Raw genomic sequence first — 26,066 nt, 5'->3', positions numbered from 1 at the left:
CATACCCTTCCTCTACATCCTCCCCACCATATGCATTTAGCTTTGGTATATTGCCTTTATTATATTAAAGGAAGCACAATACAATGTTTCTGTTAATTATAGCCTCTAGTTTCACTGATTGTATTTTCCCCCCAATCCCACCCTATTTTTAACACCTTGCACTGTTTACATTCATTTGTTCTACCTCATGTAAAAACATATTTGTACTTTTTATTACAATCATTGAGCACCCCAGGTTTCACTGTTATACAGTCCCAGTCTTTATCTTTCATCTTTCATTCTGGTGTCCCACATGGTCTTAACCTTCCTCTTTCAACCATGCTCACAGTCATCTTTGTTCAGTGTACTTACACTGCTGTGCTACTATATCCCCAAATAGTTTTCCAAACCTCTCACTCCTATCTTTTCCTTTCTGTCTGCAGTGCTTTCTTTAGTGCTTCCTGTAGAGCAAGTATCTTGTTCACAAATTCTGTCATTGCCTGTTTATCAGAGAATATTTTAAGCTCTCCCTCATATTTGAAGGATGTTTTTGCTGGATATAGGATTCTTGGTTGGTGGTTTTTCTCTTTCAGTATCTTAAATATATCACCCCAGTTCCTTCTTGCCTCCATGGTTTCTATTGAAAAATCCACACAGAGTCTTATCAAGCTTCCTTTGTATGTGATGGACTGCTTTTCTCTTGCTGCTTTCTGGATTCTCTCTTTATCTTTGACATTTGATAAACTGATTATTAAGTGTCTTGGTGTAGGCATATTCAGATCTATTCTGTTTGGGGTACACTGTGCTTCTTGGATCTGTAATTTTATGTCTTTCATGAGATGGGAAATTTTCATTGATTATTTCCTTTATAATTGCTTCTGCCCCTTTTTACCTTTTCTTCTTCTGGTATTCCCATGACATGTACATTCATGCATTTCATTGTTTTCTTAAGTTCCCAGAGATATTGCTCATATTTTTCCATTCTTTTCTCTTTTGTGTGTGTGTGTGTGTGTGTCTGTGTGTGTGTGTATAGGCTTTCAGGTGCCTTGTTCTCCAGTTCTTGAGTGTTTTCTTCTGCCTCATGAGATCTGCTATTGTATGTTTCCATTGTGTCTTTCATCTCTTGTGTTGTGCCTTTCATTTCCACAGATACTGCCAGTTTTTTTTTTCATACTTTGAATTTCTACCTTATGCAGGCCCAATGTTTTCATTATATGCTTCATCTCTTTTGCCATATCATCCCTAAACTTTTTGAATTAATTTAGTATTAGTTGTTTAAGTTCCTGTATCCTAGTTAAAGTATAAGTTTGTTCCTTTGACTGGGCCATAACTTTGTTTTTCTTAGTGTAGGTTGTAATTTTCTGTTGTCTAGGCATCAGGTTTCCTCAGTTACCCCAATCAGGTTTTCCCAGATCAAAATGGGCTCAGGCCCTGGAAGAAGGGAATGGTATCCAGTTTCCCTGAGGGTGTCTTAGAAGATTGGTGCACACTGTGAGGCCTCAAGTCACTGTGCTTTTCTGCCCAGCAGGTGGCACCTGTCAGCCTGTAGCTCCTGATTGGTATAAGGATGTGTGGCCTGTGGCTGTTTCCCCCCAGGGCTCTGGGATCTGTTTCTGAAAGGAAGGCAGGTAGTAGAGCTGGGCCCCACCTCTTTCCTCTTAGGGAAGATACCCCACCCCCCAAGGAGAGCATTCGAATAGTCTCTCTGCCTGTGTTATACCCTTGTCTGGGTCAGAGTGCTGGGAACTGAAAATGGCTGAGGCTTTTTCCACTGAGCCAAAAAAGGGCAGAAAGCCCCCTTCAGGGCCAGTCTGCGGCCACCCTCTGGCTCTCCAAGGTCAGTCATCACCAAAAGCCTCTGTCTGCTTGTTGGGGATTCGTAGCTTGTATTAAGCAGTCCACTTTGTTAATTAAAACACAGTTGGAGCTCAGCTGAGCTATATTCATTTGCTGGGAGAGTGCTGCTCTCCAGCATTGTGAAGCTTTGCAATTCAGGCTGTGAGGGGAGGAGGCTCCCAGCTTGGATCTGCAGTCTTTATTTACAGATTTTATGCTGTGATCACGGGCATCCCTTCCAAATCAGGTTGGTGTATGATGAGTGGGCAGTCACGTTTGTCCCCCTGCAGTTATTCCACATTATTTACTAGTTGTTCCTGGTTGTTTATTAGTTGTTCCATGGGGACAAACTAGCTTCCACTCCTCTCTATGCTGCCATCTTCTTCCATCTCATCCTTGTGCCTCTTAATTCATCTCTTTTATTAAAGTGGGCTCACAGGAAATTGAACTATGTGAAACCTTAGGTGTTTTGATATTAAACAAAGTCATAACTGAAAGGTACCTCAGAGATCACATGGTAAATGCTCACATTTCACAGCTGAAGAAACTAAGTTTCAGATAAAGGGAACTTCCTCACTGGGTCTGGGCTTCATAAATGGATCACTTAATATGCTACAGGAAAGCCCTTTACTAATACTTCTACAATTCTTCGTGGGAGTCATTTACTGACTGTCAGTCAGACAAGCATCTGCTGAGAACAATTTTATAAATCCTGTTTTCCTTAGGCACAGCATATGAAAACACTTCAAATAGAAATAAATAATACCCTTTCTTACATCATGCTTGTATTTTGGTGCTGCATATGTGCTTGCATTATAATATGTGAGGAGATATGTCTGAAAGTATAGGGTGTGGTTTATTTGAAATATGAAGTCCTAATAAAGTCTGGACAGGTTTAATAAATTTCATGAACCATTTTCCTGGAAGATGAAATTACTAATCCCCTGCAATTTTCATTCTACCCCTTTTAAAAATGTAACCACAATTGATCCTCTTATCCCTTACTTATTTTCACTTTTATATCAATGACTTTTTCACTTTTATATTAGTACAATAGGTCAGTACAATGCAGAAACTCATTTGTTCACATTTGATTTCCTTTTCCTAATGAAAAACAAAACAAAACCAAAAACATTTCATACGTGGAAGCCTGAAGGTAGAAAGGGTATGCAGAAGGATAATTACAATTTTCCATGTGTGCATCTATTGTTTTCACTTACTTTATCTCATCACATTTCAACAGGATTAATTTTAACTCCAATTCTTAAATCATCCTTACTTCTACTACCAGTCTAATCCAAAACTTCTCTGCTTACTAAAAATGACAGTTTCTTTCTTTTTGGATCCTGAATTAGTCAGGAGCCCAGAATTCTGTTTACCATTTTCCCATCCCCTACCACCATCACCCCTATCTCTTTCTTCAAAAATTTAGACCAGGTTTCTAAAACTCAAAGGTTTATAGGGGCAAGGGAAGCAAATGGGATATAAGATCCAGGCTAGATATATGTTCTTAGAGCATGCTTGATTTCAAGGAGCTACTTGCAGCTTAGTTCCAGCCTACTGTAGCCCTGGAAGAATATGAATTCACTTTGAGAGATAAATTAGTATGTCATTAAAATCCACAACAAATAAGGATTTTCATGTGAATTCTCATAATTTAGGAATGGAAGCAATCAATTAATATCTTTCTATTGATCTATCTATCTACATCAGTAACTCTGTGCACCAAAACTGAAGGGAAGTCAATGGTTTCTCAACTTCTATTGAAACAATGAAATAATTTTTAATATTTTTCTTATTAATGTATTTTGATAAATTTTCTTGTGTAATACCAGCATCAATTTCCTAGGCTAATCCACTCTCAATTACAATGGTTTATTGTTTTGGTATATCAACATATTGTCCTGGTTCACTAAAAAAATAAAAAACTGATGGGGGAAACAATATGCAGATTTGCCTTAAGATATTTCCTCACCAATGTTATCTTTTCAATCACATTTTTCAAGTCAAATGCCCAAGAGAGGCTCCTCTTCACCTGCTCCCCCATCACCATTTATTCCATTTTTAACTTTATGCACATATAAAAATTCTTTAAAGGTATTGTGGTTTCATTTCCACTTTTTCATAATTTAGTCCCATCTTCCTACCTACACATTAACTCACTCACCTGTAATTTCAGCCAGGAACACACTTCCCATCTCCTCCTCCTACAGTAAGACACCACCACCATTTTAAATAAACAAACATACACTATCACCACATTGCAAATATTAATATTTCTAAATCACAATTACTTTGAATTAACATGATCTCAGACATATTGGGGACCTCTAATTCTTGGGGAGTTCTGTGTCCGGTGGCTTTTTAAGCAAATTAGGTAACAATGAACCAGGGTAAAATTAGAAGTTGCCTTCACTCCTTTATTGAAGTTATGTCTTAGTGACAAATTTCCCTTCTTTTCAATATTTCAATTATTTTTAGTGAATTCTGATAGAGATATAGTTTTAAAATAATTCTGTTGGTCTTCTTACAGCTGAAGTGTATACTTTTCACTCTAAGATCTGTTATCTATAAAGTCTTGTGTATTTTCAAGAGGAAGGGATCCAAAATGTCTATGTAGAAAAATAAACAGCATTTTCTTTCCTCACAGAAAGGAAACTATATTCTTTTAATTTGGACATTCAACTGAAAACAGTGGGTTTTAGTTACTGAAGCAAATGCTTCTGTCTTTTAGGAGTGTTTACTGAACTGAAAACATTTTTTACTAAGAAATATGAGCTCTATTTAGTTATCTGTAGTTACTGTGAGATCAAAGAGGAACCTAATTCTCAAAGCATCCTCTTCAATCCTCAACTTTATTTTACCTCAGGAAATTGATGTCATAAGAATATTTTCAATATTCTATAAGAAATGTTTCTCCACAAGAAATTCCTCAAAGCATTTATGCATTTAATAAAAATAAGTTTAAAAATTTTAAACACAAATAAATATAAGAATATTCTGAGAAATTTTAGGAAAGATTACAATCAATGAAGAAATGAAACTTGGAGAGATGTACGACATCTAAATGAAGAGAGGAAGAGAGATTGATTGAACACCAAGAAGTAGTTCAAAATTATGAGGAAAAACAGAAGTACATATTACAGAATTTTTAGCCATGGAAGAAGTCTAAAATTCATAGTCATTTAACAAAAAGAACATTACCTAATTTAATTTTGTAAATAAATGAAAACAAAAAAAAAAAAAACCACACCAATTTCTTGGATGGAAAGGCAATATGATTAAGTCAATTCTCTGCAAATTAATCTATGTATTTTATTTAATGGATATTTAGGAATGAGATTTTGTACAGATTATTTAAAATTCAATTAGACAAAATAAATATATAAAAATAATCAAGAAGAGTTTGATAAGAAGACTAATAAAGGAAGCACACCATATCAGACTTAAAACTTAAAACAAAGCCACATTAATTCAAAGTGTGGTCCTGGCACAAAATAAAAGGCCAAAGGGACAAGAAGGGACAAGATGAATTGGGTTTGAATTCTAGTTCTACCTCCTACCAAGTAGAGAACTTTGGGCAATTAACTTGCTAAGTCTCATTTGCCTCATTGAAAAAAAAAGTAATAAAGTAGAAAATAAGAGTTTGGTTGTGGGGATGTGAGGATTGTTATGAGGACAATATAAGATAATTCAGGTAAAATGAAGTATAAAATTTCAATAGATACCAACTATTGTTATAATAGAATGACATTCTAGTGATAGACTCAAGAATATAAAAATATAGTACATGTCAAACTAGATATTCTCTATTGGTGGGGAGAGAATGGATAATGTAATGAATGGATAGTAATGTGTTTATATAAAAATAAATTCCTATATTGAACCTCGAATGCAAATAAAATCCAATTGGATTAAGTATTTGAATGCAAGAATTGAAGCCAAAGAAAAGGTACATAGTCATGCATCTCATCTAAGGCAATGGCTGCAAAAGAAAAATATGATAACCCTTAGTCCTCATTTTACTTAATCCATCTTCAGGATTTATCACAGTTGATCAGCATCTCCTCCCTGAAACATGTCTTTTAGATTCTAGGATTCAAGACTCTTGGTTTTCTCCTAACTCCTAAGCCACTGGGTCTTAGTCTCTCCAATGTCCTTTTCTGCCTGATTGCTAAATGGTGGGATGTCACAGTGCTCCATCTTGTCCTCTTTTCTTCTTTACCATCCTCATTCAGTCCCATGGAATTAAATACTATCTATATGCTGATTACTTCCAAAGCTGTATCATTAACAAAGACCTCTTATCCCAAACCACTTCTTATATATCCAACAGCCTACTTAACACCTCCATCTAGATGTTTGGTAGAGTTTTCAGACATAACATGCCCCAAACTGAAATGCTGATCTTCATTTCCAAATTGTATCCACTCATAGCCTTCCCCATCTCAGCTGACAGCAATTTCATCCTTTCAGTTGCTCAAGTGAAAACTGGTACATCTGTGAGAGATTCCTCTCTTTCTTCCACACTCCACATGTTGGTTCCATCATGAAACTGAATTTCAGACTATATCCAGAATCTCCTTACCACCTCATTAGTTACCACCTTGATCCAAACCATCATCATCTGTTGTCTAGACAATTGCAACAGCCTCCTAACTTGTTTCTCAGCTTCTAAGGTTGCCCCCTCACAGTCTAGTCTCAACAGAAAAGCCAGAGTGACCCTTCTAAAATGCAAGTCAGATCATTCAAAACCCTTCAACTTCTCTCCATTTCACTGAGAGTAAAAACCAAAGGATTTACAATGGCTACAAGGATCCTCTTTTATACTGCCTCTTCATGATCTCCAACCACACTGTCCACTTTGCTGTTTTATGAACACACTTCAGAACCTTTGCTCTAATGGAATGCCCTTTTACCAGAGGTGAGACTGAGTAATGCCCTCATCTTCTTCAGTTCTTTGCTGAAATCTCACATTGTAACCTTACACTGAAATCTTACATTGTAACCTGTCTCCTGTCCCCCATCCCCCAAATTTCCCATCACTGGTACTTGATCCTGCTGTACTTTCTCTTTCACATTTTCAGTGTATTTATCACCAATTAAGATACTTTAAACAGGCTTTTATATTATGTGTTTTTTAAATCATCTATATTCCCCTGCCACATCTTAAGCTACTTGAAAACATGACACTCCATTTTGTTCATGTGCCTAGAACAGTACCTGATAGAAAGTATGAACTTAGTATTATGTTTGTTGAATGACTGCATAAATGAATAAATAAAAATGTAAAGCAAATATGTATTAGAATGTAAAAAGTTAAAGCAACCTTGAAAAATAATTCATATATATTTATAAATCTAAGCACATAAGTGATAATATCTTAAGCTATAAATAGTTCTGAAGAATTTGTGAGAGAAGACACCACAGTAGAAAAAAACAGGTAAAGGATGGGAAAAACATTGCATGAAAGAAATTCACATATTAAAGAACCATTCAATCCCACTAGCAATTATCATTAAAATGACATACATATCAAATTTAAAATTTATATTTTAAATTATAATATCTGATATTGGTGAGGATTGCTGAGTTCAGCTATATTGTATAAATCTAGTAAAGTATAGATTGGAAATATCCTTTCTGAAGACAATGGACATAATGTCTTAAAAGTCTTCAAATATTTTGATCATTTTCTCCATAAATTCCATACTAATTTAAATTTGCAAAAAATGTAAGAATGTTAATCAAAATTGTATTTCATAGCAAAAAAATAAACCAAATGCTCCCAACCTAAAGCAGGATTGTTTAAATTAAGATACACATGTAAGAACACACATACAGTGGTGAGTAGTTTCAGCTTTAAAAGTCACACCTGCAGAAATTTTAATGAGAATATTATTCATAGCATACTAAGCAAAATAAACCTTAACTTTATTATTTCTATAAACCCGACATGAATACACATGCAGGTAGAGCATTCTCTCTCTCTCTCTCTCTCTCTCTCTCTCTCTCTCTCTCTCTCTCTCTCTCTCACACACACACACACACACACACACACACACTAGAATGAGAATGATCTACACTAATAAATAGCAATTCCCCTGTATGGTGGAATTAGAAGTGATTATATTTTCTTCTTTGTGCATTTCTATATTTTCCAAATTATTTGAAAATCAACATGGCATTTTAACCATGGAAACAAAATACCCTCAAGATGGCAGAATGAGAAGCTTCAGGACTCCGTTCCCCCACAGAGGCTTTGAACTATCAGAAATATCTTTCTCAAAACTCCAGAAAACAGTTAAAGGACTGCAGAAACAGGCCAAGCACCAAATCAGGAAGAAGGCTACTTAAAAATCTTAGGATCACTTGGTCTGGCTGGCCCCTTGCCCCGCCCCCGCCCCCCAACGCCACCAGCTCGGCAGGTTGCTGGCCTGCACTCCCAGTGAGGAACCCTGGTCCTGGTTCTGGAGGGAGCAGAGTAACCCCTGTGGACTTACTGGAAGCACACTTGTCTGGTGCAATCTGTCTCGTGGTGGCCTGGGGACTTGCTGTCCCAGAATTTGCCTTGAATGCTTTGATAAAGCAGTCAAATCGTGCTGCCTGGGGCAAGGAATTGATGGCTGTAGGACATAGAGTGAAGTGCCCAGGACCATGAGGAAACTGTTTCCTAGGGAACAAAAGACATTCCTATACTAGCAAATGGGAGAATTTCTAGGTCCAAACACTCTTGAGATGCTCTGGGCAAGGTATTCTCAGAAAGATACAAGGAGGCCTCTATGCTTCAGCCTGGAGCTATTCTCTTAACTCTTTGTATGGCTAAGCTCTGAAGGAGATCACTCTCACAGGTCAATCTGCAAAGACTGGGAATGGTGTTTTCTTTTTACTTCTTCCTCTTTCATTTTAATTTTTTAATTTTTTTGTTAGTTCCCAAACAAAAATTCAAGGAAAGCTCTGTCATAACACTAACTGGATACAACCTTAAGGAACAGATCCCTCAGTCTAAATTCCAGTGATAACACATTAAAATATCAAAATGTCCAGGTTTCAACAAAAGATTATAAAACCTACAAAGAAACAGGAAATGATGGTCCAGGCCAAGGAGAAAATTAAAGCATTAGAAACAAATGAAGAGAACCAGACTTGACACATACCAGACAAAGACTTTAAAGAATGATCCTAAAAATGTTCAAATATGTAAAGGAAAACATGTACAAAGAACTAAAGGAAATCAGAAAAAAACCCTTGGAAAAATAAATTATGTTAATGACATCTGCCAATTTTTCCATGCTTGCAACCTTAGAATCATTATTATCTTTCCCTTTCCCTGACCCTTATTCTTCACCATCTTCTTCTAAAATAGACTTACAAGCCATTCTTCATCCTACTGAACCTGCATTGGAATAACAGCTTTCATTTGTGTCCTTCATTTTGTTTTCATCTTCATCATTTATCACCAGGAAGAGGACAATTACAGTAGCTTTCTCCCTAGTTGCTGTGTCTCTGGTCCCCATACTTTGGCCTTTCTTGTCTGCCCCGCCCAGAATCATAACAGTACAGAATTTAGTGTGATCTTCCTAAAACAAGGCATGAATCCATCATCCCCAGCTAAAAACATCCAGTTGTTGTCCATTGCCTTCAGTATGCAAAAACAACTCTTCCATGTTTTTTGCAAACAATGTTTCCTCTGGGTTCCTGTGACTCTTCACCTGAACCTCCTTCTGCTCCACTGGAAACTCTGTAAAGTCAGGAACCTGAGTTTACTATTGTACTCATACTCCCAAGTATTAGAGCACTTAACTTCTTGAATTAAATAAAAAAAATCATACATATTTTTAAAGATAAAGAATAACCTAGTAGCAGGATAGGAAAATTTCCAAAACTACGAGTGAAGAGCTAACAGATTCTTGACTTTTGTCTACCACAGCTATCAATGATTCCAGTTATGAATTTTTTTTTTTTGTTCAAGTGCTAGGCATATAAGTATTAGCTGTTTATGTTACATCAAGCTAAAATACAGTCATGAGAGTAATAGTTTATGTTCAATACCAAACTGGATGGGTTCAAACTAATATTCTAAAGGAAAAGGTCTGTGTTACATTACTTTCAGGGGAAGAGTATATGAGCATAAAATTTCCTTGTAAATTTTAACTTGCAGGGGAGAAAAATGAGAAAAAAAAAGAAACATGAAAAGATATTAGGAAACGAAAAGCTTAATGTATTTTACACAAATAACAGGGCCTAACAACAAGACTTCCAAATCAAAGCCACATGTGTTAGGGAAGATGTGACAAGTACTTGGTTGCAAACAAGTTATTGAAAACAAGATTAAAATAATGAGATGAGACATTTACAGAATGGTTACAAGAGGTGCTAGAAAAGGTTATGTGTTTTGGAATTTCCATCTCTTATGCCAAGGAAGAATCCTATCATATACTGGCCCCAATTCCTACAAATATAAAAGCCACAGTTAAGTCCTAAAGAGAAGAAGGAGTAGTCTGGAAAGAATAATTGTATGACTAGATGCTATTTTTATTGCTAAAGGGTACAATAGCAACAAGAATTTATTTTAAATTAATTATGACTATTTTTAAAAAGTAAAAATTAACCAGGTTGAGTCTTTCTTTTTAAATCCTTCTGATTAAAAACTTGTATTAATATATGCAAATAAAATAATAACTGAAACTCAGGGATTACTGTTTTACTTGGCTCAATCAGTAGTAAAAACAAAGAGACATCTATGAATCTAATATTTTGAATTAATACTATCACACTAATTAAATCAAAATCACTAAGATAAGTAAACAAGATATTTAGATTAATTAGATCTACCTTTAATAGATGAAGAAAATTTCCTAAAAGAGGTATGGGCACATACTGCAGTTTAGCTTCTATTGTAACAGTCTTTTCTTTATGAGGAAATGAGAATCCAAGGCAATGAGATTTTCCCCCAGAAAGGGGAAAAGTCTGTGCCTTAGTCAGCATAATGTTGATTATGATCTTAGGTTAAAAAAAACAAAGCAGAGTCACCCATTGGGAGGACAATAAGGAATTTCAAGAAAATTAAGCAAAAAGTACAAAATTTGGCCTCATGGGGAGTGAAAAGGCACCAGGCAACTTTGTTCTCCATCTGCTATGCAATCTCCATTTTATGGCCTTTGACTCTCCTTCTCTTTGTACACCTCCTCCCCTAGGGTCATTTCTGATCTACTCAGTCTTTGTTTCTCAAGAAAGCTATTCTAACTAAGACGTGTTAAAGATATTCCTGGGCCCAGCTAGTGGGGGATGGAGATCCTTTCCTATGTCTACCCCGTTAGCTCAGAGAGCGACTCTATTGTAAGTTAAAGGAGCTGTTACATGAGGGAAGGCAATGCTAAAAGGCTACTGAACAATGAATAAAAATAAAAGCAAACAAAACAAAAGCTTTCTGTTGATGAGTCCAGCGTTCATTCTTCTCCCTTTTCCACCAAATAGACTTTTATTTAATAGAAAAAAATGATAATTTTTGAACTTTACCCATTTGATAAGCATTGATGAAATGCTGTAGGAGATACAGAACACTGTTTGGGTATGGTTTCTCTCTAGGTGAGCTTTAAGCTTATGGTCTAAGCATAATCTATTACATAAGGATTAAATACTTTAATCTTTAGCACTGTACAGTACAATTTTATGTGTTATTTTAAAATGTTGATTAATTGAATGCCAGCTTAAAATACCATTCAGTCATCCAAGCTCACAAGCAGATTTCTCCAACTACTCATTAAATACCATGGATTTATAGAAACTAATGAAAATTATTATACCCTTGAAGACAAAAACTAATTAATCACCTATTTCCAAATCAGAGAGAAGTTTATACTATCTAAAAGGCTGTTGGAGGTAAATTAAAAGAAACTAATATAGATGTGTATCCATTCTTCATCACTGGTATAAGAAATATAATCACTGGAAAAATATGAATGCACTTTGTTCATCTTTCTCTCACTGGCTTCTGTGGCTCAGGGCCCCTGTTTACACACACTTGAAATTTGCAGTGACACACTTCTGGTGGGCTTTTCTTCTTTTTTTATCTTTTGATGGTAACTTGTACATTATCCCATCTTCCAATAATATTTTCAACAGAAATCATACTGGATAAAATTAATAATTGTGCAACAGAGCAAACTATGTCATGATTTTAAAACTTTTGTACATACTGAGGTAAACTAAGTTACAGTTTTCTTAACTACTGGTTAGAACCTTTAACATACTATCAAGCATCTATAACAGTGCCTGATAAAATAAACATCTGTTGAATAAGTGAATGATTCACCTTTTAAAACCTCTATAGGAGCATTTAGCTTTCAAGTTCCTTGGCCATATAATCCTTTTTTCATCCCTTGCATACGTATTTCTATTTAGTTGCTTACTAAGTGTGGAAGAAATTAATAATATCTAATTCATGTATTTATAAAACAAATTTGAAATGCAATGCACTATGTTTCCTGGTTATACTCACAAATAATCTGAATAATAAAAGTAGTAGTTGTGATTATTATTATGAATTAAAACTGTAATGACTTCAGTAATAGTAAGTGTTAACCAAGAGCACTGCAACCAAGGCACTGTTACAGAAAATCAGCATCTAATTTCACTTTTATTTTTTCACAATTCAGGAGGAAGGAATCATTACATCCCTTCTACAGATAAGTATCTGAAAAACAGAGAGGCTCATCTGAGATTTTAATAAATTCTCTGCTGGGAATTTTTGAAATTCTCTTTGAGAACCTGAGAAACACAATACATAAAGAAGAAAGATATGTGGTTTGTTGGCATTTAAATGTGGTTTATTAAGAGTCGATATAAAAAGTGAATTCTTTTGATGTAAAAATTAGACAAATAATTTGGTCTTTCTAAAAGAATAATAATAAACATATGTAAAACATTATGAGGAAAGGCATGCTAGCAGAGGCTACTTAAGTTTAAGAGAAAAAAAAGGCACAAAATAGTTCTTCAGGAGAAAACTAAAAAGCGCCTGTTCTACTTTGTCTCTATAATACCAATTAATGTGTGACTATTATTTGTAGTATGTAGCACATTGTTCTGTTTTTACCCAATTATAAAGACTTAAATCATTTCAGGGGAGAAAAACAGAGACTGAGCAGTTATTGGGTATTAAGTAGATTAAACAACTTGTCAACTGGCATTTTACTTAGAAATGTGGGAATATGCAGGACAGTGAAGCTCAATTTTTATGTAAAAAATTAAGACAAGTATATTGGCCCATGTAAGTTTCTCCCATTACTAAAATTTTGCACATTCAGTCACCTAAGTTCCATACTCTGTTGGTTTTGAATGGTTATAAATATCCCACACTTAAACCTATAGTCTCAGAATAATTTTTCTATATTAAGTTAAATCTGATAATTAAAATTGTGTTGTTCCACACAGCCAAATCCAGTTCCATAAGTCATATGTTTAAGTAATAAAAATTACTATAAAACCTAGAAGTCCAAGAAAGATCCCCCTATGACACAGTTGGTATGTGCTTTCCAGACTTGAGTGGGGGGAAGTTGCATTATAACTCTCATTTGTTTCCTACCAGAGGAGCCAAGTTTCCACTTATTACAAGTCTCCTTGCCTTAATATTAACTTCAGTTCGGAGCACTGTAAACTGTGTTTCCAACCCAAAATTAAAACAAATGTTATCCACTCCACATCCACCATCAATTTTACTAGAAATCACTTCAAGGATTCCATTTTAAAAAATGAAGTATGGCCACTGCTTCCTGAAGCCAAGGTGAGCCATGTTCATAATGACATATACTTTCTTTGATTTCTCTTCTATTTAAACACTGGCAAGTGTTCCCAAGACATTTTTTCTCTGCCTTTAAAGTTAACCTGCTTTTTTGTTGTTGTTATGGGGAAGGATAGCAAAATGAGAAGGGGGTACTGCTGGATTCCGCTTACCCAGTGTTGCTGAAAACCAGCACGTGTGCCCTTGCAAGGACATTCCACCTACCACGTTTGATTGTCCTTATATACATTAAATTTCCGTAACATTTAAAGATGATCAGCTGCACACAGGTTCCAGCCAGCAGTAGGGTATATTTCTTTATGTTGACAATGGCTTATCAAACTATATGACTGTGGATGGCAGTGGATGACAGAAAAAGATCAGAAACTCTAAAACTTTCAGCTTTTTAGCTTCCTCAGCACATCTCTGCTTTTTGAACATTTTTTCAGTCATTCATATATTCTAGCCTCCGTGGCTTCAAGTCATGTTGCTTATGATACAAGCCACTGTTATCCTCTTAGCTACTACGTACCCTGTGACTATAAATGTGGCACTAGGGCAATGAAACACAAAGCTGGAAGTATACTATTGCTTTCCCAGGCCCCTTACCTCCCACACACATACAGAGTTTCTGCACATAGTAAGAGAACAGAAACACAGATGCTTACAGATGGACTTCCAACTATCTACCACAGAATCTGCTGTCCCAAGAAACTTACCAAGGACCTTGCTAACTCATGAAGATATTATATTGATCAAAATATCTAACAAGATATTTATAGTAGCAATAATATTAAATTTTCTAAGCAGTGGGTACATCTTGAAAAAGAGAAAAGGCTGAGTACCATGAAATCAGAATGAGTTTTTCTACTACCAGAAACAGCCCAGTTGATGCCAGTTATTCAAGGAAATTAGGAAAACAAAAAGTATGTACAATTATAGTTAAGTATATAGGAGATGAAGCAATTTGAACCCTTAAGGCCTGTGAAGCTCAACTAAAGGTTATGAATTATAAAGGAAAGCTGTATTTTTCGTCCATCCACAGCCAAGGCCATGACAAATGAATATGCGTGCCTTCTCTCTTTGCAGACAGAATTTCTTTCTGGTTTACCCATTCACTGAAGGTGTGTGGTCTTTGGGGGACTCTGGCCTTATCCACGTTCTCATTCGTGCTCCCCATCTTGGACTCAAGCTTGTTTCCTGTCCCCTTCTATCACTGCTATAGTGTAAGCAAATGCCCCATGCTGTCAATCCTGACCTCTCAGTGCACACAGACTACACAAAACCTTAATCTAACAAATTTTCTAAACCTTAGTCTCCTCTTACTATATTAGCCTTCTTTCAGTTCTTAAGACATGATCCTTCCCTTCCCCGAGGTCTTTGTCAAAATATTGATTCATATTGATTCATTTGCTTGGAACATTCTTTACACATGTGTGTGCGTGCGTGCACACACACACACACACACACACCACTTAGTGGGGTTGGCTCTTTCTCCTTAAATAGGACTTCCTCAACTATTAAAATTACCTGGGGTTATCAGCAATGCTTTTCACTTGGGCCTTTTCAAGAGGCAGAAAAAGGTCAGAAAAAGAAGTTTGGGTCCACAGTTCTTTATCACAGAGAACTGAATTAAACTAGCATTCCATATAATAAAAATACACCACACTAATTAGTATTATATTCCTCAAAGTGTTATCTTATATAAGATATATCCATTCAGAGAAATGGGGTGGGGGTTATTCAAGAATTTGCTCAGAGAATAATAAGTTACATTTGTGGCTGAACACAATCTTGATGTGATACCTAATTCTCTTTTGTTTTAGAAACCAGAATACCTAGAGAAGGAAAATTGTAAAAATTCCCAAAGCCAAAAGACCGTGGGATAACAATTTTCTCTTCTGTCTGATTTAGTACACTGTTCCTTGCTTGCTTTCAGATGATAAATAAGGATTTGTGCACATATGTTGCAATGTCAAAATAAGCCCTTGCTGGGCTTGACTGTCACATATTTTTTTTTTTTTTAACTTTTTAAACAACTGAACACTTTAGGACTGTGACATTAAGCTTTACATATTGAGTTACAGCCTCTTTAAGAAGATTTCATACAGTCTAATCTTTAGTTGTCAAAATCTTAGGTTCTAAGAACATCTAATGAATCTATCTGTAGTTAACTTTAAGAAAATAACATTAGTTTTAAAATAATACTCTTAAAATGTGATTTATCTCTATTCTTTTAAATAAATACATTTAAAATAACTGAGTTGTCATTAGAATTTAATGAGTAAATCTAAATCCACCAACTTTCTAGATCTCTTAATTTTGATCATCTAATGGAAAATACTTAAGAAACAGAATTTATGTAACAAATAACCTTGCCAACATTTAAGGAAACAACTTTAAAAAGTCTATATTTCATCAACATATCTTCTCATCATAGAGCACCACATTAGGAAAAGGAGTATTAGTTATGTGATTACAATACTATCCAAACTATTTTTTGCTTTAAACTCCTGAGAGCATATGAGAGTTGAAACAAGCAGGTATAACTCTGATAGGATTCATATTTCAAAAGCACAAATTCATAGATCTTATCAAATCAAATAAATTATAATGAGACCACATTGCACTAAAAACACATGTGCAACTTACAAATATTTCCTGAGATGGTTTTCATGTGTCATAAATGTAATGTTTAAGAATTATATTTACATTTCATAAACATTATCTCAATAAAGCTCTCAACAATGTTTAAAACAAAGTATTAAAAACAAGGGCACATATCCATACACGTGCACACACACACACAGAATAAAAATACCTGAAGGGCTGTAAGTATATTTGCTAACGCTTGTCCATATGTGTCATGACAGTGAACAGCAAGAGCCCCTGGTGGGATTTCTTTCATGACATGTTCCAACATTCTTTTCACGCTTCCCGGAGTTCCCACTCCAATTGTATCTCCCAGAGAAATCTCGTAACAGCCCATGCCATACAATCTCTTAGACACCTGTTGAAAAAGGTGAAGTACTAGTAAAACAGTCACAAACCCTGACGTTCTTCAGCAAATATCATCTAGAGGTAAAATTATCACAGTAAACATCAGTTACCAGCTACCTAGAACTCCCATCCATGGAGAACATATATTTTGGTTTTCTGATCCTTTTCCCTCCTCATCAAATCCTAAGTATTATAAAAAACTTGGAATGCCATTACTGACATTATCTTTTTACAACATTCAAGTTTACTCTAGAGTTATATCTATCTATCTGTATATATTATCAATTTTAAAATTAGAAGTGACAATTTCAATGATAAGAGGCTTACGTTTCTCAAATTTCAATTGGGTAGAAGCATTACAGATGCACTTTGGAAAGAGTATTTCTCAAGGCATTAGATGCAGGATCAAGAGATATCAATATGCATTTTAGCTCTGTCATTAAATAGCTTTGTAATAGATTGGTAGTCACTTAATATTTGTGGCTTAATTTTTCTGGCTTATAGATCAATACAGTTGTGTAAGGCAAATTTTAAAATCCTTTCCAGCTAAATGATTCATGTTACTTTCAAAGACAATATGCATTTGCATGAAGGCACTCCAGTATGTTGACAAAAACATGGTTTCTGGAATCAGGCAGGCCACGATTTCAGTTTCAGCTCCTGTTGAGGCTAATCATGTAATCTGGACAGAAGATTAATCTATTTAAGCCTCAGTCTCTAATATGTAAAATGCAGGCAACACACAGCCCCATTTAGCATATTTCCTAAGCCTTAATGTGCTCATCTAAAAATGAAATTGTCTAGAAATCACCTTATTCATCATCTGGCACATAGTCCCTCACTCATTCACTCAACATATAATTCTTCAGTGCCTATTTTATGCCAGGCACTGTGCCTGGTGCTGGGATATAATGGGGGAACAAATATCAACATAGTTTATACTCTCACTGAACCTTGCGTTAACTGGGGACAGATCTTAATCAATCTCATTCAGGAATGCATAAATAAATGCTAAAATAAGAATTTTTAAAGAAATGAACAGGAACCTAAGAGCACATAACAAAGGAAACTGACCTAGGTCTTTTAAGAAAGAAGGCCTAAATGACAACTCAAGATAAAGTATTTATTAAGTTGATGAAGAAAATGACAAAGAAGGATATGGGAAGACTATTCCAGGTGGAATATCAAATGCAAAGGCTAGTGCATTCCAGGCAGCTGAATATGAAATGCAAGGAATATTCCAGGTAGGAAAAACAGTCAACTGCAAAGGACAGCGTGATGGAAAAACAAAAACCAACAGGGAATGAAATCAGATAAGGCTGGAGAAGTAGGCACGGGGCAGACCCAAAACCTAGCAAACCAAGTTTAGGATTTTTGTTAAGGATTTTACTATAAGAGCAATAAGAATCTGTGATAGAATCTGGAGTGGTGGTTATCTAATCAGATTTATGTTTCAGATAAAGTCCCTTTGTCTGCAAAATCAAACACTGGTTGGAGTTAACTAATCCAAGTTAGCCGTTATTATTGAAAGGCAACTTGGATAAAACATATGGCTTACTCACCTTGAATGCCCATTATAAACTCTGATTCCTTAATGAACAGGTAGAGGAGAATGCGCCTTCAAAGCAGACTGAGAAAGAGAAACATAAGTTGGAAAAAAAAAAAAAACAAACCTAAAGTTTGGTGTCAGGGGAATACAGGGGTGTCAAGGGTATCAGGAAGGAGGAAATGGTCATCAGTCCCGAATTATGCTGAAAGGTCAAGTACGATGATGAGGACTGAAAATGCTCTTGAATATCTTGACACAAGTGGTAAGTGTTGATCTTTATAAAGAGAGCTTTCAAACGTCATCTTGGAGTGTGATGAATGGTTAGGAGCACTTGAGGTAATGGAAACCACTACTCCAGACAGCTCTTTCAAGAAGTTTAGGTGGTGATAAACAGTCAATAACTAGAAGGGGATGCTGAATGAAGAAAAGCATTTTTCGGATGGAAGATGTTTGAATATATTCAAGAGTCAAGGGGAAGATTCTGTTGAGAGGGAGGAATTGTATATGTAGGAAAGGAAAGACTGGAGGCTTGAACAGAGTGAACAAAGATTGAAATTGTCATTTCAGAAAGTAGGAGAGTGAGTTGATCACAAAATATATTGGGATAGCAGAGAAGATCCCTTTAAGGTTGACTATCATAAATTTCTAATGATTCCAATTTGCTTGTTGCATGACTCTTTTCAGCAGTGTCTCACACATTTTGGTGCAGAAAAGTAGAGCATGAGGATGTGTGTGATTCATCTAAGGAGGGCATGGAGCACAAGGCAGAAAAGCAAGAGATTTCGTGAGTAGGCAGAAGTGGACCAAAGTTTTTTGGTGCCTGAAGTTATGCAATTTTGGAAGTGTTCTCTAAGAAAAGAACATATAATTGTAAATAGAAATTAATAACAGAGACTTGGAAAGGTCCCATGCAACTGAAGGACTACAAAATTTAAGCTTTATTAGTTCATGGTTAAGATTCATTTGTTCATCTCCTCTGTGCACAAGCGTCTTGCTTATATAACAGAATATGGGATATCTCTCATTTGAAAATTCTGCAGTAAATTTCAAAAGTTCAAATGAATGCACAAAAGAGGAATGGTTTAAGCCGAACTGAAAGTTTATCCTGCCTCAATTTTGATTGTCTAACAATGCAATCTTCACTAAATTGACCAAAATTAACAACCTTAACCACTTGTTCACATTAACATACTACATAACACAAATGAGTTTCTGAGATAGTCTAATATAATTTCAATGATAGAGCATTCTGTCTTCATTAGCATTAATTAATAAACAAGAACATTAATAGAAAAATGGACTTCAGCAAGCAGGTCCTTAATGAATATAATCTAATGTTGTAGAATTGTTCAGGAATAATAGCACCTTGAAACACAGAAGTAAGATCTATAAGAGCTCAAAGAAACAACAACAACAAAATGAAGGAAGATATTCACTTTGATAAGTGCCAAAGTGTGCAGGAGAAAAACAAAGGGATGCTACATAATCAAAAAAGGTAAAGTTTAACTGTGTATGCACAAACTGCCCCGACATTCTGATGGACGGTGGGCAAGTCACTCACTATGTACTATCCACATAAAAACAAAACACATGTTGTCATTCCTTCCATCTCTGGGCATCCAAATGATAATTCTCAACTATTATTTAATTTTGAACAGTTATAGCCAATATATAGATCTTTGGTGTTAAAGTGAAGCTATTAATTAAGTGATCTAAAGTCTTCAGAGATAATCTCCCATAGCATGCTTCTTTTTAGTCTCTGCCGTGAAAATGCCAAAAATGATAAGGAAAATAGTCAACATTAAAATAAAATATACAACATTTTACCATGATCCAGAAAAGACCAAAGATGTATCTTACTTCTGTTACTTTTTGTGGTGTGATGCTTCCTTCATATGGACAGCCCAGGGCACAAGACACGTACCTAAATTTAAAATACAGAGCCATATAAATATGCATCTGGGAAGAGGCCATTTCCCAATTTTCATTTTATGAAATTAATAAATAACCAAAAATGCATCAAGAAAATTGATTTTCCACTATCCCTTCATTATTATTTTATTGTCAGACCAAAGAAAAACAATTTGGGACATTTTCCATTTAACTTGTATTTTTAGCTCTCTCATAATTACAATCTGATGCCAGATAAGGATAACATAGCAGATATTGGTCTTGTGAGGTTGTTTAAACTATAGCAACATACAAATATTCAAAACAGAAACTACCAATATTATATAGTTTCATTAAATAATTACATGTATTCATTCAATTGTCTTTGAAATCATATGGAGAGAACATGTAGGTGACTAACTGAATTTCTCTCTTTACTCCCATCTGAATGTTTTGGTTTCATTTTGATATAGTCATTAATCAGTCCCAAACTCCTAGAATTGGCCACAACCTCAGAGTTCATCTTATTTTTCTCTTGTGGGTGTTCTTAAATCATTCCAAACTGAAGAGTGCCTGGTCTGTGTTTAAAATGCTCCAAATAAAGATGTTCTATAAGCTCCTTTAGCAAGTCATCCTAGTATAAAAAAGTCAAACCTTTCCTACAAAGATAATGATCTATTTCCATCTTAAATTTCTAAAAATTTAGGAAAAGCCTGTTTGGGATATTTTCAGCTCAATATTAATATCATTTTATTAACTTCTCTGCATAGATTTTTGCAACACTGTATTAAAATAATGCAGCACATGTCTGATGTTTTCAAGAATGAAGCAACCCACATAAGGTAGAGAGGGGGGTGGGGAAGAAGTCTGGAGATCAGTTCTTTGAGTCAAAATGTAAAAGGCTTTAGTTATCAAGGCCCTTGAATGCTACATCAATGAGTTTGGACTTTGAGACTTTGGTTTTAGGGAACTCAAAATTATTAGGTCACGGAGCAACAAGATCAGATTTGTTTTCTAGAAATAATAACTTTTTGGGAACTCTGGAAGTCGACACCAGAAGAAAGCCTGAGGAAAAAATGCGAGAAAAGATAGTATTTCCTTGATTCTAAGATGCTATTGATCGGAAGACACATTATGAATTTCGTTTCAGGTTTGGAAGTAAAAAAATAAAATACATATGCAATGACTCCATATATATTCATTGATCCTAAGAAATAATCTAATTTCAGAAGTATTCAAATATGAGTAAAAGTTACATTTTGGTATTAAAATTAATAAGCAGCTCCATAATTCCAGGTGATCAGTTATTAGGACAGTGGTATGGGAAAGGAGAAAATGGGCTGAATTCAACTAACATTTGAAAGTTATGCTGGGTAGAAAACCCATTTCTCCTTAACTCCCAATTAGTAAAAATTAAGTTTATTGTTTAGATAGTATATCTACATTTAGACCAAAGATAAAAGAAGAAAATATTCTTGTGCAAATATAAAGCTGTAGAAAATGGCTAAGGATGGAAAAAAGAAATATTTTGACATAGATTTTAAAAATTGCAGCTAATGTGATCAAAATATGAGTACATTTACCTTGAACCCAAAACACCTAGATGTGAGTAAATAAAAAAGTGAAGATCCCCTTTAAATGTTTCCCTCTAAATGTGAAAAGCAAAAATAAAACTGAAAGACAAATAAACTTCTCTTGTATTCTCAACCTACTGTTTTGCACAACTACCCCCCTTATTGCCACAGCCCTTTTTATTAAACTTGCATTGTCATTTTTTTTCCTTCTGACAGTGTTTCTAGTACTGTGGCCTCCCAGGTCTACACATACCATTGCATTTCATCTTCATCTGCTATTGTCTTTGCTTTTTAGTGGCCACCTCTTTGACCTGTTCACACATGGAACTATTTTCTCCAGAGTTAATATAATGGTTCTCAACTGTTTCCTTAATTGTACCTTAACACTGAGAAGCAGGAGTTGGCAAACTAAGCTCCATAGGTCAAATCTGGTCCATCATCAGCCTTCTTAAGAAAAATGTTATTGGAATATAGCTATGCCCATTTGTTTATATATCACTTATGGCTGTTTTCATGCTATAACAGAGTTGAATAATTGCAACACAGATCATCTGTCCCGCAAACCTAAAGTATTTACTTAACTGGTTCTTTACAGAAAAACTTTGCTGACCCTTGCTCTAAAGTGAAAACACTTTCCTGAGTGTAAAAATGTCTTAAGCATCATCACAAAGAGCTCCAACCCTCTGCTTTTAGGGGTTAAACATAGTTTATGAACTTCCGATTTCATTTCATTTTTTTTTTTACATTTCAATAGTATGCCTCTTTTAAAAAAAATCAGAGCATCAGTATTAAATTCAGCTTCTCATTTCACTTTTTGTGATCTGGTTCTAACATGTAAATAACCATGTTTTCTTGGCCAAGCCTCTTCAAACATCCATCTTCCAGTAAACTCATCTTAGAGGACTGATACATCCAGAAGTGAGAACAGTGGAGCAAGAGCCTAATGAGATTAAGGGTGAAAAAAGGAGTCCAGAAATCCATAAATTTGGAAACCCAGATAACACAGCCCTCTTCCAGCCCTAGTGCAAAGAAGTCCTGCATTTAGGGGACTTGTTTGACTTTGTTTACTCCAAATGACCTCAAAATTTTGAACCATGAAAACTCCGTCCTTCACCTCCTTTTATTTTAATGTAGCACCACCAAAATGTTGAGTTACATAAAGCTGGTTAGATATTTTCTAAGGTAAAGCTTAGTGCTTGGCTCATCTCAGTCTCTATAAGAGTTTTCTTTTAAGAAATATTTGGTTGAATTCAGTTAAACTTAGTGAATGTTTAACACTAAGTATGCTTGCTGTTGAATTATCCTGGAAAAGGTAAAATAAGATTAAAGATAATATATTGCAAATGAATTTCTGAACTTTATTTAGGGTTCTTCCAGATATTCTTCATGTTCTGGCTTCATATATGAATAGTTTTTTTAAATAAAAGTATTTTCATAGATGCTTTTTGTGAATTCATTATTTCACATTTTCAGTTGAAAAATTGAAAAAATGTTTACCATCAATTAAAACATCTAAGATTCATTCCATTTCATATTATATCTTTTCATATTTATTCCATAAATTTACTTTTGGTTACATACCTGTTTTACTCTGGTACTATATAAAATATGCCTTATAAGAAAAAAACATGTTGAAAATTATTTTAAATTGCTATAAGAGACAACATGCACTAAGAATATACACAATTCAACCAAAACCTGTGCTGAATTAATTTCACACCTTAGGACATCATTAACTTTCTTAAAAGTGCTTACATAAATTACAAATCCACTTCTTGCCTAGATTTAGCAGGGCATAATCTAGCAGAGGAAAAAAGCAATCTTAATAAAAGTCTTACTGCTAATTTCATTCTAAATGACAAAAAAACATTCTTTCCTCAAAAGCTCTAAGTGAAGGCTATTTAGACACGACTGAACAAACACAGCTAACACATATTGAGTATTGCTGGGTATGTGTTATCCTGGCGCACAGCAGTGCAGGAACAATATATAAGGCTAAAACCACGCATGAACCCCAAATAAAACACATGTAAGGAAAGAAAATAGCTTTAACACATGTCTCATTTTTAGAGTACTATGTACCATATTTTGGTCAATGATGGCTTGAATTGCTCTTCCAGGCCAACAAATAAGCTTCAGTTTAACAAGAGAAGCTGGAAAGGGATTTAAGCAAGAAGCTGCCCAGTTATACGAAGATGGTGCCATGTACGCAAATGTACTCTGTAGGGGTAGATCATCCAACAATGGAAGGTATCTGATGTACTAGTCTTGCGATACACTGCCTGCCAGTCGCTGCATATTTAAAAAACAGAGTCCTAAATAAAGAGGTTCATTATCCCATGTAAAACTACTGCCTTAAGGATCAGGTTTAGAACTCATAACGACTGTCCGCCTTAGAGAGAGGGTAGGAAAGGAAACAACAAACTCAGTGCAACAAGATCTGGATGATTAGGTTAACTTGGCAGGCAGGTTGCAAGTTTTTTAATAAATGTTGATTTATAAATCATCTCAAAAAGGGAAAAAAGTGAAAGTTGGCCATTTTGAGGGGGAAGACTGTGATCTACCCTTGAGGCGTTTAGGAAGATTGCCATTTTAAAGGCTGGAAATTTTAGAGAGATAAACAAGCAATCAAAAAATATTTAAGCAAAGGAAAGAATTTTCTAATTGAGCATCTTTAGCAAAGAAATTGGGCAGTAATATAAATGATGCAAGCTCCTTTGGAAACCTTTAAAGTCAAATTGGATTTTCATTGATTTTGGATAAGCAGCAGCAAGTGGTGAGGGTGACAGCAGATGAAGAATCATATGGAATGTTCACTCTTGATTTTTTTATGGCTGTAAGAAAATCTTGTCTCCTCCTAAATGTCAATAAGCATCAATCAGACTTTATAAAGAAGTTATGACTAAAATAAAACATTATCATATCCTACAACTCTCTTTGTCTTTATCCAAGTTATCTGTTATTGTCTATATTAGCTTCATTACTAATTTGACTTACTCTTTGTTCCCATTATTTTGCATCTTCAATTTTCTGGGAATTTGAAAAGAAAGTCAGATTTAATGGTACATGGTTAAATATTTTTGCATTTTTATTGTTTTTCTTGTAAACAATGGATGAATCATTTTGTTTGTTCCTTGGTAAAATGTTTAAAGTACATTGCTTTCAACTTTCAGTACTTTCAGGCTTTGGGGAGCTTAAACCTTAGGTCAAATCATTCTAGACCTAGAAGGATAAATCCTAGGATGTAATCATGTAAAAGAAACTTTCATGGTTTATGCTTTGATTTGCATGGCTGCTGACCCTGTGAATTTATAATATACTTTAAAAAGTATTTTAACATGGAAATTAATAATGGCACTTTAGTGAGTTTCCTTTTTTAACTAAAACTCTCAAAAGGAGAGTGATGATGTGACTCATGTCATTTCATTAAAGTTGATACTTGTCTTAGAGAAAAAGTGATAAATCCTGATAGTTATATTTAATATATTAGGTATGACTCCATGTCTTTAGGTATTTCAACATATAAAGTATCTTGAAAAGCCAATAGGTATTTCTTTCAATAAATACCACCAAAAAGAGAAAAAAATAATTACATTCACCAGAGGGTTTTATTTTTCTTTGCCTTCTTTACTTTTTAAATTTAGGAAAATGCCAGAAAAATAAATTAGATTTGTTTAACATATGTCACCATGAATTATGCATTAAGAATTAAGTTCAAAAATGTAGACATTTCATTCCTCATTCACATACATTGTATTTTCAGCAGTAGTTAGCTGACTCTGCATTTTATGTCCTTGATTTGGCATGGTATCTTTTTTCGAATGTGTCCCAGATGTTATGTAAAGTTCTAAGCATGTATAAAAAATGCATACACGTGCGTGTGTGTGTGTGTGTGTGTGTGTGTGTGTGTGTGTGTGTGTTGCAAAGGAGGAAATCAAACAACAGTTTTCATAATTCTAATAAAAGCTACTATTTAGACCATATGAAAATTTACTATTTTTATAAAATTTGAAACGGTTTTAGTGAGCATTTTTAAAATGGCTTTGGCCTTTAAATCTGACAGCCGGCAACATAAATTTTCTGGATGATGATCAAGCACTTATTGATGCAGCTGTTGCTATAGTAAGACATGCTGAAGCATCTACTGCAGTTTCAATCAGTTGAACATGGTTTATTTTCCTTACATGAGGACCAATGGCCTATCACTTATAGTGGGTAGCTAAAATTTAGATTACCAGTGAAAATAAGATCTAATGAAAACTCTGTGAAAAAATTGGAGAAGAAAGAACATGTTTTCCAACTGCACAAATAAAGACTGAACTCATATTGAAAGAATTATTTCTAAAAATGAATAGTTCTGTAGAAAATTCAGGAATTGTGCTCCAAGGGAACAAAACCTGCATTGAAAATACACATTCGTACGTAGTATAAGTCAGTAGTAAATTTCCACTGCACTTTT

The 26,066-nt window shown here is 34.8% G+C and overlaps 1 protein-coding gene across 2 annotated transcripts in view; it reads right to left on the bottom strand.

The window, feature by feature from the left end:
* The window catches only part of HMGCLL1 (3-hydroxymethyl-3-methylglutaryl-CoA lyase like 1), a 155,440-nt gene that overhangs the window by 44,822 nt on the left and 84,552 nt on the right, over positions 1 to 26,066 (bottom strand). For both annotated transcript variants that reach the window (XM_037843441.1, XM_037843442.1), the window contains exons 6-7: positions 20,004 to 20,067; positions 16,416 to 16,604 (exon numbers count right to left, since the gene is read on the bottom strand). In XM_037843441.1, coding sequence (XP_037699369.1) covers positions 16,416 to 16,604; positions 20,004 to 20,067 — 253 coding nt within the window. The remainder of the gene's footprint in view (positions 1 to 16,415; positions 16,605 to 20,003; positions 20,068 to 26,066) is intronic.

The sequence above is a fragment of the Choloepus didactylus genome, chromosome 7 (assembly GCF_015220235.1).
Source record: "Choloepus didactylus isolate mChoDid1 chromosome 7, mChoDid1.pri, whole genome shotgun sequence".
Lineage (NCBI taxonomy): Eukaryota > Metazoa > Chordata > Mammalia > Pilosa > Megalonychidae > Choloepus > Choloepus didactylus.
This window is presented reverse-complemented; position numbering and strand designations above follow the sequence as displayed.